The sequence below is a fragment of the Ruditapes philippinarum genome, unplaced genomic scaffold (assembly GCF_026571515.1).
Source record: "Ruditapes philippinarum isolate M1 unplaced genomic scaffold, ASM2657151v2 ctg10604_1_1_1_1, whole genome shotgun sequence".
Taxonomy (NCBI): Eukaryota; Metazoa; Mollusca; class Bivalvia; order Venerida; family Veneridae; genus Ruditapes; species Ruditapes philippinarum.
In genome coordinates this window covers 18,927-32,539 of record NW_026864257.1, presented here as the reverse complement: position 1 = coordinate 32,539, position 13,613 = coordinate 18,927, and the positions used below count along the sequence as shown (strand labels likewise).

The following is a 13,613-nucleotide window of genomic DNA, read 5'->3' as shown; positions in this document are numbered from 1 at the left end:
GATAATGGATTTAAAGATGGAATGACATTAACTTTAAAACATCTTATCCTTGTAAGACATGCAAGCTATCGTTTGATGTTTTGATTTTTCATTGTCTTATCTGACAGTTTCATATTTGAAGCAGGAATTTCACGTCAAACTGTTTGTGGCACTTATTAATGTTAAAAATTGAATCCACGCTTCTTTTGCGCAACCTTTCACCTCTTCTCTTCAATAGCATCAACTAAACCGAACCTTTATTTTCAACTTTAAATACATGTATTTGTTTTTATTGCATCGCTCGGTTAACACCCCCGTCAAGAACATTCATTTGGAATGACAAATGACAAACAGCAAAATAATGTCTAATATCATGAAATACACATATATTGTAAAACACGGTTGACGATTAAAAGTCCGACAAAGTACAAGATGAAATGTTGAGACTGTACGTGCAGTGACGCGGAGTTTTTCACCGGAGCTGTATGATCAGTTTCCGGTGTGTTTCTATGGTGGTTGGTAGTTTCGTGTTTTTTCTTAGTGGCGTTTTCTTTATGAATAGGAGTGGGTGGCTTTTCTGGTGGAGGCGAACATGTCTTAGGATGATTTCTTTTCGAATCGTCGTAAGTTCCATATACAGTTAAAGACACTGATTCCAATGGAATTTCAACTGAAACATTTTAGATACATCAAAATTATTAAAAAACTTTGCATAGGTACCCATTATAATACTTTTCAAAGCTTCAAAGTTCACGTGAATGGCTTAATCAACTTAGTAAAGTTTTGTTATGTCAGATATATACAAATACTTATACGAACTTTATTTTGTCCTCGTGGGCTTACCAGCAATTGTTATGAATAAATCATGTCTTACACATCATAATTCAAGACAGAAATATTGACTTACCTAGTTGGTTTTTGAATTGTATCCTAACCATCCAATACCCAATAGGAGATTCTCCCAGGAAATGAACACTAGCTAAACGTCTAGGTGAAGTATCCTGGTCAATATTTTTACCATCTTTAGTATCTAAAACAATAGATGGTGTCATGCTTGGTGAAACAATTTCAATGCTAACACCTCTCTGATTGATGACATCATGTGGTATTTGTAAGACCACGTGCTCTATTGTATTCACATGGTGACGACATGGATCTTCCTCCATGTTGAATGTTATTATCGTCATCATTGTAATGCTGGAAGTAAGAACCAAAGACATTCATTCATAGAAGAATATATATGATAGCAAGTAATGAAAATGGAATCATCGAGTGTCGTCTTGACATTATTACAGGCTGGATTTGATTTGATAAAATCTAAACAAACTTCAGTAGTAAATGTAAGATATTGTCCATGCTTTTACAGGTACTGGCTGACATATATTTATAATCAAATCTATTCTCCTGCGCATCGGTTGAATGTTTCACTAACGCTCACTTCTTCTGAAGTAGCGTGGGTGTATTCAGTAATCTGCGAAGGGAGCGTAAATGAAACCGTACAAATAAGAATGTGAAAACAAATTTAGATGTGTTTTAACGACGGAAAACTAAGAGCCTTCAATACCACACGCCCGTTATTCTTTGAAAACTTACGCATGATCCCAAGCTAATAAAAAGATTATGTGGCAGAAAGTCTAATACATTTAGGATCTATTAAGAATAGCTGTTAGTTGCAAACTTCAAAAATTTGCAATGTATCTTACGGGCTAGATTACAATAAATATATGTATGGCTTTAGGAAAGCACGTATTATAAAAAATTTAAACAACATCAAAAGAACTCCCCTGAGGTTAAAAAGCCTAAAACATACATTTTAATTCCTTAAATAGATCAGATGATGCATTTAAAATGGAAAGATATGTACCGGATAATTAGGAAATATATTAAATAAATTGAAAATCGGATATTTGTGTTTTTCATAGCTCGATTTAAGTGAAAAGCATTGCAATGCTTTTCAATTCAGGCCCATTTTTCACTGTCAGAATAGACACAAGAGTGAGTTAATGATGTGAAGTTAGAAAAGACATTCTGGAAAAACGGAGCGAGTTAATGATATGAAATTATGTACACAAGTTATTGGTCAAGACCTACTTAAAATGATACATTGATCTAGATAAAAATGTCCAGCCCTGTATTGTCAAAAACCTCCGTGTAGTCCCTTGAATAATTTGCACATATATGCAAATGCTTAAATGAAACATCTAAAGATAAAGCATCAACTCATTTCAAATATTTTATAAACTGTATACATACGAGTATCGATGATGACTTTGAAATGTATGTTTTTTAACGTGGTCTAAACTATCACTGAACATCGTCCCAACGTGACGCCATGATTTCGCGATCGTTACCGCCTTGTCTGCGTTCAGCAATCCGAAGCCAAAGACTGGATGGACTGTAAAGTATATGAGCCGCGTTATAACAAATCCAACATAGTGTGTTTGCGATCAGCATGGATCAGGACCAGTATGCGCATCCACGCAGTCTGATCAGGATCCACGCTGTTCGTTGTCAGTTTCTTTACTTGTTGAAGGGTCTGTAGGCGAACAGCATGGATCCTGATCAGACTGCGTGGATGCGTAGGCTGGCCTGGATCCATGCTGGTTGCAAACCCATTATGTTGGTTTTGTCATGACGCGGCTCAATTATAAGACATTTAACACACAATATCTTATTCTCTTTCAACCACTGTCAACATCCTACCATTATTCGATAATAGATTATTCTCGATTTTTACAAAATTTACCTACCTTATCAAAATGGGGCCAATATTCTATATAAAAAAGACAAAATATGAAAAACAACAGCATAAACAGCTGACTAATTCTTTTATACGTACGTATAATGGACTTTATTATTTTAGCAGCAAAACGTAAAATGTTTATATCAGTTTTATAAGTTATCACTTTTCATTAGAATATAGAATTATGTTAGGAATATATATCATTACTTTGTTTCAGTCACGCTAGAAATTTCAGAAAATTTACCCAAGCTTCTCATGTGGCTTACTTCTAAATGATATAGAAGTCATGTTTGAGCAAAACATACAAATATTTAACAGAAACAAAGAAAGACATCAAAACGTATAATAGATCATAGACAATGTATGTGACTTTTAAATGATACATAGGGGACATGTAAATGTTTTGATTATTATTTAAAAAAAATGTTCATAATTATAAGATCTTACAATACTTTCCAGCTGCATTTGGAGTAAAAGTGCTTGATTCTGCCAGTCCTTCCCTCTCTGACGCTTCTGCTAGTACCTGCTGAATATCCCGGTAAGTTAAATCTGGCCTGAAACAGTATAATTGTTTAAAAAAATCATTTACAATTTACAAAATATATAGGTTGTATAAAAGTTCCTTGAATACTATTACCAGATTCTATAAATACAATGGTCAAATTATATGATTACTAACCAAGGAAAAAATGAAAGTGGTATTACTTCTTAAACTACAAAACATGTAAGTTACAAAGAAGAATGATGATTTTAAACATATTCTATAATTTTTTTTGAACATTTTTCTGTACAGATTTCATAATTTTTAACTAGAGACAAAACAAAATTGACAAGGTTCAGCTAGGTTCTTCTCCTAACTAACTAGTCCTCGACAAGGAGGGTATCAAAATAACCTCACAACAGTACAATGTGTCCGGACATTTATGTACATGACGTGATTTTATTCAGATAAAAGCTCCAAGGGTGTTTTGATTTGTAATTTTTAACATGATAGACAATATTTCAGCAACAAATGCTAAAGTTTTGGAAATTTTATTGTTTACTCTGCAAATGATTATAGCTGGTATATGAGGTCAAGTAATGTCAAGCATTGTTTTTTTACCCCCAAAGTTCAACGTCAACATTCTTGAAAAAGCCATTGAAATATTACCATTTACGGTGGTTGAAATAAATTTATTTATTTATTTTTAGAAGAAACGTGCATTTATTGTTGATAAAAAGTGACTGACAACCACTAAACAAAGATAATACTAAATTAAGCATTTTCAGGGCCGTCCGGGTTTGGTGGTTGTCCGGTTTTGGTGGTCCCCAACAAGTACCTTGCTTGTAAGACTAGAGCTATGATAGCAGAAACTTCTGCAACAGCCGCAGAAACACCCTTGAACGATCCAACACATGCATTGTTGTATGATGATGTCATCTAAAAAAAGAAAGAAAAATATATATTGGAAATCTGATAAAGATATTAAAGGCTTTAAATCCTTGACAAGACTGGATTTTTCTATTATATGTACAATCCAAATGTAAACAACTAACTGTATACACTTCACTTAAGAAAAGTAAGTATTGATACTTAGTTCATTACGAAAATACAAATGTTTATGTCGCGGCATGGCCGAGTGGTTAACGTGTCGGACGAGTAATCTAATGATAGCTACCCGCATGTGTTCAAACCCAGTCAGGGGAAAATCGTTCCTTGAGCAAGAAACTTTACACTTATTGCTCAGTACTTGTTGGTTACAGGAACAGATTCGAAAGTGTGTCTTACAAATTATTTATCATTTAATGATTAACGTGTCGTTGCCCTGTCCTTTTTATGTTTGGGGTCCGCCTGGGCTCCTTGCCATTGGTTCTTGTTGCTGGGTCATATGGGGGTTGCGTTCATTGAACGCCGCCTTTCCTTGTTGATCTTGTTTTTCATATTTTAAGCTTATAGCTTTTTACACAATCGAACTAAAATAAATTCTGTAAAAAGCAAAATACAAATAATATGAAATTTAACATGTGAATTACCATAAAATTTGTATGAAGACTGTTTCCATTACCGAGTCCTGATGTTATCACACATGCACTAACTTCATGATTCTCTAGCAATGTTCCTCTAACACCCACATTGTTTACTGCAATGGTGTATATACTGTTTGCAGCCCCGTTTCCTGTTATTCCGTCCGACCCATCCGGAAAAACATATATTGATCCACGTTTCTTTCTTCCCTGTAATTCACAAGTGTTCAAAATGTTTAATCATTACAAAATGTGGCAGTTACTGTTTGAAATGTACAATATTCTTCTTAGCAACATTTGAAATAGATGAAGCAGATTTGTTTATTCCTTCACGGAAATTTGTCTAAAATTAGTTTAAAGATATTAAAAACAAGATCAACAAGGAAGACCAGCGTTCAATGAACGAAACCCCCACACGACCCAGCAACACAGGACAACCGACATGGAGCCCAGCAGGACCATAAACAAAATCAGGACAGGACACAGACGGCGTGGTGTTTACTTTAATAATACATAATAGAAAGTGACAGAAACCGTTAGGGAAATTTAAGAATAGGCATATACACGTAAAGCGTGTTGGGGAACATGACTAGAAGGTCGAGGAGAGGCAAAATTAAAAGTTATAAAATTAAAGTTAATTTACTTACATTGGTTACTCCGTATAAAATGGCTTCTCTCATTCCTAAACCAAGTGGACTGAATTTTGTCGGCGGCGATGACCAGCTATTTGAGTAGATGTGAATGTCTTCAAGACCGTAAGTTAGCGCAGCGGCAATGATATCGTCTGCTGTGTGTACTTTGAAAACATGATACTCATGCAACAACCAAAATACTTTGAACGCTGAAAATAAAGGAAATGTACAACATAAAAATAACCAGAGTCGTGTTCAAAGAACTACAATATTCAGTTAAAGTGCCAATCTTGAAGACGAGACATATAAAACTGGGGCTTAATGTGGCTCTGTAAATGGATTGAAAAGATGGGCAAGAAAATGTGGTTAGGAGAATACAATACATGTTATGCGTTCTATTGAAATTTTTAAATAAAAACAGACGGTTACTTTGCGCCTGTTTAATCCATAAAATGTTATCTAATGACATAAAAAATTAGTATTTTAAAGTCGAACAATATTTAACTTACGAACAGCTTTTCCCTCAAAAGCAATCCCAGCATTACACAATTCATTTCCTTTCTCTGCGACTATTATGCTGGTACATTGAATCCCATGACTGAAATCAGTGAAACAGATCAAAAAATATAACCATTCTTAAATAGTAGAAATTTCAGTAAGCAAAAATAAAGACTCAAAGCACATAACGCACATTACCTCTTTGGAAAATATTTATAACCTTAAACGTTTAACTTGTCTTTACTGTTTTTGCTTGTTTGTTTGTGTTTGGTTGAGTGCAAGTGTTTGTTTTTGGTTTTTTTTTATTTTGTTTTATTCGGTTTCTTTGTTATCTTCTTTTTTCTTATTCGTTTAAGCGGAAAAACAGTTGTTATTTTCATGTTTTGTCTGGTTTTTTCTTCTTCTTTTAAGTATGCGATGTTTTCTTTTTGTTTGGAATAGTGAATGTGTGGTAAATGAATTTGAATTTAATTGAAGCAGATGTGTTTTTATATTCAGCCACAAATGTTTTATGTAAATATGAATCATTGTATTAATATGCTTTTCAAATATGAAATAAATGTAAAAAGAGGACTCAATGGAATAAATGATTCTGATACCAGGATAAGAGATATTAAAATAGACACTCCCAACATCAAGATTAAATATTGGAGAACGGAATCCCTAAAGAACAGTTGAAAATCTCAAAGGCTCAGTTTGAATGAACAGTTTCATATACGGTAAGTCAACTCAGTTTACGCCCCTAAGGTTTTGCTAAAGTAAAATATGAAATTTGAATTTAGAAGCATCCCCAGATGTGTTAAATCTGAAAACTCTATTTTCTTCACGAGTCAATGAAATTTCGTTCCTTTTTTATAATAAAAGAAAATGATTTCCCAATCGCTTCTCTATTCCCTTCGGTACGTGTATGTCGTTGAGAAAACAGAGGGCATCGGCAGATGATTAAAGAACCAATGCTGCGTGTAAGTTCGTATGTTTTCTATAGCTCAGGGTTATGTTTAAGGCGGCACGACTTAGCTTCCATGAAGTTAACTGCCGGTGCCATGACTAAAGCCAAGGGGAGTGGTCCTACACAGTAGGCCCTGAGTCGACGAGGAAGGTGTGCTAGGGTGAGTGAGCCCACGGCTTGACGGATTGAACGGCAAACCTTTTGTCGACTCAAACAGCCTTTTTCAAAGCAACCTTTTCATATTATCTCGGGTTACTGTACATTAAGGTTCTCATTGACCGCCGTACAGTGACTTACTCATTCATATCTTGCCTAATTCTCTGTGGAAATTGCATTGAGGTAAATTATCACTACTTTGTACTTCAAAATTAACTCTTTTAAGGGCATGACTGGTGACATGCCTGGGGTCTGTACTCGACAGCGATAGCTGCATATTGTGCCTGAAATGGCGGTTGGACACTCATAAAGCATAAAATACTAACATACATACAATTCCCAAATCCGAAATTAGATTAAATAGTCCGGAAATAGGACGTAAAGTAAAGACAATTTCGTATGTTTCAAATACGCAGTGATTTAAACGGATAAGGAAACCATTTCATGAGTTGTCATTTAAAGAAAGTATATCTTGTTGAACATACCTCAGCAAACGCATTGATTCAGCTCTGTAATTCGTAGAAATTTCCCCAGGAGTCACATTCGTTGTTTTATCAATGAAGTTATAGGCCAAATCCATATTCTATAAAAAATATATTGCACAAAATAATATCAAAATTTAAGTTACCAAAACGTTCATTTTCCTTACAAAGGTGTTTTAAAATGATAAAAATAATGATTAAGGCCACACAGAATAATTTAATTGTAAGAAGTTTATTCTGCTTTTTTTTCTTATATTTACATTACATTTAAATACGTTGTTGATAGTCATTTAAGAACGGCTCATAAACTATTACAAGATAATTTTCTACCAGATTTTTTCGGATGTCATTGATGTCCGCAATTACCCCTATATCAATGACAGCAATTGTAACACCACTACCATTGTATCCTTTGTCCCAGGCATCTTTAACATGCATCCCGAAATAGTTCGCACTTTCATCGTACTGAAATTGAGATACTATCACTTGAGAAATTATTGTTTTTAGTGTAAAAATCAAATTATTGTCACCAAACACAACAATATATGTTTGTGCCAACATAGTGTTGCCCTGGGTGAACGAAATGCAAAATTTCAACATTGTCAAAACAATAAGCTGTTATTTTGAACTATTTAAAAACCTCTTATGGCGATAATTTGATGATATAATTTGATGCTGTTGTAATTTCTTATAGTCAGCTAGACTTCTTCACATGAGAGAATTATAATTAAATTTCCAAACTGAACTCGAATCAATGACGATGTAAAACAAGAGTTTGGGCGTCAACGTTTTACAACATTCAGTCATTAAGTGAGGGGAAAGGAAAGGAGATAGGAGCGCCAATGTGGCTTAACAATTGGCTGCTATATTAGCACTTAAAAAGGAAATGTGCTAGCATAGGTCCTGTTACTATTTCTTACCATTTGGCCTGCTTGTAAATATAAAAAACGATGTCCTTTACCAACGGGTGTTATATTTTTTGCATCAATTGAAATATACTTTGTATATGCTCGAGCCGGTTCAATTTCAATTATCTGAAAATAAAATGGAATTTTGTAACATCAACATGCATACACTTCTTAAAAGAAAATAAAACTGGAGAAAATATGTTTATATCTTTATAATTCTATCCCATTGTAGGAGAATATTTGTGTGTCAATAATAAGTAAAAGTAACAATATGAAAAGTATTCCGAAGCAATGATAACAACAAAATTTATATGAAAATTGAAGACTTCGAGTGTTTCAGCTTCAGTATATTAATAAGAGAGAATGTAAAAGTTGCAGAATCTCTCATACCCTCTAACATCGGTTTAAGCGGTATTCAATTTTCAACACAGGATGCCTTGCCAAAATATCCAAACACTGAAAACGATATCCTGCATTGTATGCTGTATCACGAAATAAAATGTGCGTGAGCAGATAAACGATAAATTAACTCAAATTTTCTAATTTTCTATTTGGTATCACTAGTTTAAATCAAAGCATTTAAATGAATAATCAGATGACACATGATCAGATAATACACACCTTATCACCATAGAGTCTCTTCACCTGTGACAAAACTAACTCAATTTTCGAGACAGTAAGGGAGCCGGCATACTTGAAACTATAGACGGTTGGTGTGATCTAAAAGTAAAATGAAATCATAAGTTGAGAAGTCATGTATAATTAAATCTTATGAAAGAGTGAGTTTAAATAACCCCCAATCAACATTTATGTCGATGTCGGAAAGTCTTTCATTCCTAACTATTTTGTTCTGGTGCATCATCCAGCACGCCATCTGATGGTATTATACAAATCTTTCGTAATATAAAACAAATGCGTAATCACCTATTTCCTCTTTTTTTCTTTTTTAATACGCATATACATCTGGCTAAATGTACCTATTTTAAGTTTTCTTACGTTTTATGGCGCACAAACACAATTAAGGTCATAAAGTGCCAAAATAGGATGGCTTTGGCTTATTTAAAGCAACACAAAAGCAGGGTTTAAAGCCACCTCACCTGTTATAACTACACATATAATCCGAATCAGTATTGTTAACCAGTTACCCAGAACGTCCTTGGCATAATACCAGTACTATTGTGCATATCATTGTAAACTAGTTTGAACCAGTGTATACATTTTAGATATATATATACAGTTCCTGCTTGAAAAAAAAACGAAACAAAAAAAAACGCCTACGAAATTTGTAAAAGGACTGTTTAGAAAATAGTGAGCACAGAAGAATTTAATTAAAAGGTAACTTAAGTTAGTATTTTAACTCCTGTCCAACTAGCTTACGGAACATATGTGGCATTACCCCTGTGCCCTTTTTTGGCCTGAAATAATGTACAGAGGACCACCTGAGGTAACCCATCCCCGCCCCCACCCCCACACACACAACATGAATAAAAAATAAAAATATTTAATTTCTTTTTTGATTAACCTGTGAAATTGACACATATCTTTTAATTAATTCACTTTACTTTAGATGGGATTATACAAAATTTCAATCAACTTACCTCGAAAACATCTTTAAAATTAAAACCTGAAAGACGGTCTGATATTTCACTAATATTTCCGTTTATCTTGAACACATATCTATCCGATCCCGATGTGCCCGACACACCAAACAAAACAAAGCAAAAACAAATAGTTGTTTTAAGTGCAAACATTTTCTTCTGTTTGTGATTAAAGCAAGGAAAAAGGAATTAAAACTATCAAAGTTGGTTGTCGGAATTCCAATTGGGAAACCCCTTGTTTTATAATCATACTTGGGTAGTATTGCGTAACGCATATCAGTATTTACATCGTCTGCTTTAATAAATATCTCTTAAAAACGATCCTATTATCAGATTAACGTAGAGTGTAGTCAAATTTCTTTACACTTAAAATAACATTTAAAGCTCATATAAGATAAAGAGAAGTATAATTTTGGTAAATGACAAAACAACGATTGTTATCAATTCCAGGTATAAGTTTTTTCAACTAAAGCAGTATGATCAAGTACATGATGACATGTATTCTATTTTGTGTGTTTTTGTTGGATGACACTATTTCGAATCGCTTGTTTCAAAACTTATCTAACATATAATTTATTTATCATACTCATTTATCAATTTTATTTCAAGCCCGTTTGAAGGTGTTGGTGGGGTGTAAGGTATGGCTTATATGTAATTACGCATTATATAGAATGCATACCATATTAAGGCAATATTAGATAGGCGCTATATTGATCATTGTAGGATAACAAATAACAAACATCTTTTCAATGATATTGTTTATTTTTAGATACGAGTTTTTCGTACCGTGGTGTTTGTCATTGGATGTTTTAAAAATGTGTATTGCAAGGGTACATGTATATTTCGGTCCAGAACGATCCCGTTCAAACCACAACCACAATCTCTAACAAAATGTCGCTTAATTCTGTAAATTTACTTCATTTTCAATTATGTACATGATGTAACATGTTGTACATGAGTCATGGGTTTATCTACAGGTGTATTTGGTGACTTATAAATGAACAACCTTGAAAATAGTTAATGCAGAATAACACATAAAAGTCTAATCTATACTAAATCATTTAACTCACCTGCTAAAACTTTTGATAAATGATGAAAAATAAGCGTGTTTCTGTATTATATTTAGTGAAAAATTTCAATTAGTAACAGATAAACTAATTTCTCTAGATTTGTTTGGTTATTATGCTTTCGGTTGCACAAATGTTTGCTTTAGTTGTTTGGAACAAGTATTTTAGTAAATCATATGATAAATACACTAATACAATAAAACCCCTGGAAAACATCACTCTTTCAGACATTTAAGTTGTTACCTGATGTGATGATCTTGGGATGTTAAAATATTTACTTAATGAAGAATTGACCCTGTCGCTACGAAGAGGTTTCTGCTATACAGAGTGGTGTTCTGCAGAAGCTGCTCTGTAACTTAAGATGTAACGCTTCCACTTTCAAATCAACCTTTGGCTTTCTGAAGGGGACACAGCACGGTAAATCAGAAAAGGGGGAAATGCTGAGCTGAGATCAATTTTCAACAACTGAGAATGGAATGTTAACATTAATAACAGAAGTGAAAACTTTCCTTACAGGCGAAACGAATATTCTTATCTTCTTTTAAAAGATTAAGGAAAAAATACTTTTATAACATTTAGAAATGGGTTGAGAGCATGTTGAATGTTTTCCGATTGAGCAAAGAAACTCAGAAAGTGACATTATCTATCATAAAAGTATCCAAATAAAAAAGTAGTATTTTACTCCCATACAGAATTCTATAGCACTGTAACTGTATTTATTGCCAACATCAACAGAGGCAAAATATGGTTCAGGTAATGAAAATGGTCAATGAGTAACTTTACGGAATTTATAACAAGACACAAACAAAACGAACGGTTTTGAAAAATAAAAGCATTTCTTATCAATCATTAGCCTTTAAAGCACAAAACTTTATAAGAATTGTATGTAGAATGACTTGAATCAGTCTGATTTTCGATGTAAATTTTTGTTCGCCGAAAACATCTCAGGATAAGTAAATTTCTGCCCAGTACATTCACGTACATCTATTATTTTCATATCCGAATGTTGAGTATAAATAAACCTCATATATCTCTAATACGAAGTTTTTGAATACTTTGACTCCCTTTTCCTGATTCAAATTATATAATTTAATGCCCAAAGAGTGAACAATATATAAAAATACCATTTCATATATGCAGTATATAGAGTTTATATTAGGTTATCTATATTGATGAGTTTGAAAAGAATATTTAATGGATTCTTTTTTGTTTGCAAGTATTGAAGTGAATTCGGTAGATGAGTCAACAAGCAAGCTACGATGGAATTCATTGTTCCGACCGATTGCACACATCGGAAAATAATTATTCGGATGGATTAAATACATTGATACGCAGAAAGGGACTGCACAGATCATATAATATATAACTCCATTGCATTGAAGCCAATGTAATATACTATGCCACTTAGAATTGGTATGGGTGAATTTGAACGCCAAATTATAAATATAAAAGTGTTTGTCCCTTTTGTAATGCTGATTCAATGCTGTCTGTAACGGAATGTTAATGTATAAAGATGTTTACGTGCAATAATTTGATAAATATCCGCGCGATTTAACACACTAATGAATATGAACAACTTTTATTATAAGCAGAGAAAAAACTTTCTTGTGTACCTAAATAAGTAAAGTTGAAAAATATAGTACTAGTAAAAATCTAAATATATAGTTACAATAATACGTTTTAATTGTAACAATATTTTAAGACGGCATGCGGATAAATTTTAATATATCTTAATCACAGGACTCGCTGCTAATGTTTCTCCTTATATCACTAAATCTAAAAAAACAATTACTATAGTACCTAGCATTCAGTAAGTGAACTAAACCTAAATCAAATCTATTTGTTTAGCAATTGATATAAAAGATAGTTTAGACAAACCAATATGTATAATTATTAAGGTTAATTTATATGCACAACGTATTCTTATTTATAATAATGGTTAATCGGCATAACGACCAGCACCTGTTTATATATAAATATGATTTATTTTTATTAGAACTGTGATAAAATATGAACATGTACAAGATTAAAAGACTTAATAAATCTAACAAATTGCATTATATTTAATTTTACAAGATTTAGTGCCCTGATACTGTTTCCAAATGATTACACACTGGTTATTTACCTGAATCATCTTGTGCATCGTTTTGCAGTATTGGCAATACAGTTATAGTAATTTAATATCGTGCATAGTTGTCTAAATGCAACATTGTATACATTTTGATAACTTTATGACATATTCCTTCACAATCAACGCAATTTTCATCAGGGGATTGTTCTTTCTACTTAAGGAAAATAAGCATTTCTTATGCATAATTTACCTTTAAAAAATAGAAAAGAACACGCAATGTGTTTCAAGTGTGTATACCCTTTTATTCAGGAATTCTAGACCCAAGTTCTACTTTTGGCAGACACGTGTAAACCCAGTTGGTTAATAACTAAATACAGCACATCTTACCTCTTAAAACGCTACACCTACAAACATTCCAAGAACAAAGAACGATATTAAAGATATTTTGTAGATAACTCAGATGGAAACACTACACGCGACATTTCATTGTAAGGATTTGTGCAACAACGATATTTTGAGGACAATT

The 13,613-nt window shown here is 33.0% G+C and overlaps 1 protein-coding gene across 1 annotated transcript; it reads right to left on the bottom strand.

Moving 5' to 3' along the window:
* Positions 1 to 141: 141 nt before the first annotated feature.
* On the bottom strand, positions 142 to 9,136 carry LOC132725003 (neuroendocrine convertase 2-like). The gene is made up of 12 exons (XM_060709998.1): positions 8,973 to 9,136; positions 8,364 to 8,477; positions 7,774 to 7,908; positions 7,447 to 7,544; positions 5,868 to 5,956; positions 5,374 to 5,567; positions 4,736 to 4,936; positions 4,042 to 4,142; positions 3,170 to 3,276; positions 2,233 to 2,374; positions 887 to 1,176; positions 142 to 649 (listed from the first exon to the last, which is right to left on the bottom strand). Exons 2-12 carry the CDS (start codon positions 8,364 to 8,366, stop codon positions 351 to 353), a joined length of 1,659 nt encoding a protein of 552 aa, XP_060565981.1. The 5' UTR covers positions 8,367 to 8,477; positions 8,973 to 9,136; the 3' UTR covers positions 142 to 350.
* Between the last annotated feature and the right edge of the window lie 4,477 nt (positions 9,137 to 13,613).

Coding starts and splice junctions, on each gene's coding strand:
- LOC132725003 (XM_060709998.1), bottom strand. Junction 5,568..5,867: donor TTTTGAGGGAAAAGCTGTTC/GTAAGTTAAATA, acceptor CTTTATTTTCAG/CGTTCAAAGTATTTTGGTTG. Junction 2,375..3,169: donor AAATGCAGCTGGAAAGTATT/GTAAGATCTTAT, acceptor TATACTTTACAG/TCCATCCAGTCTTTGGCTTC.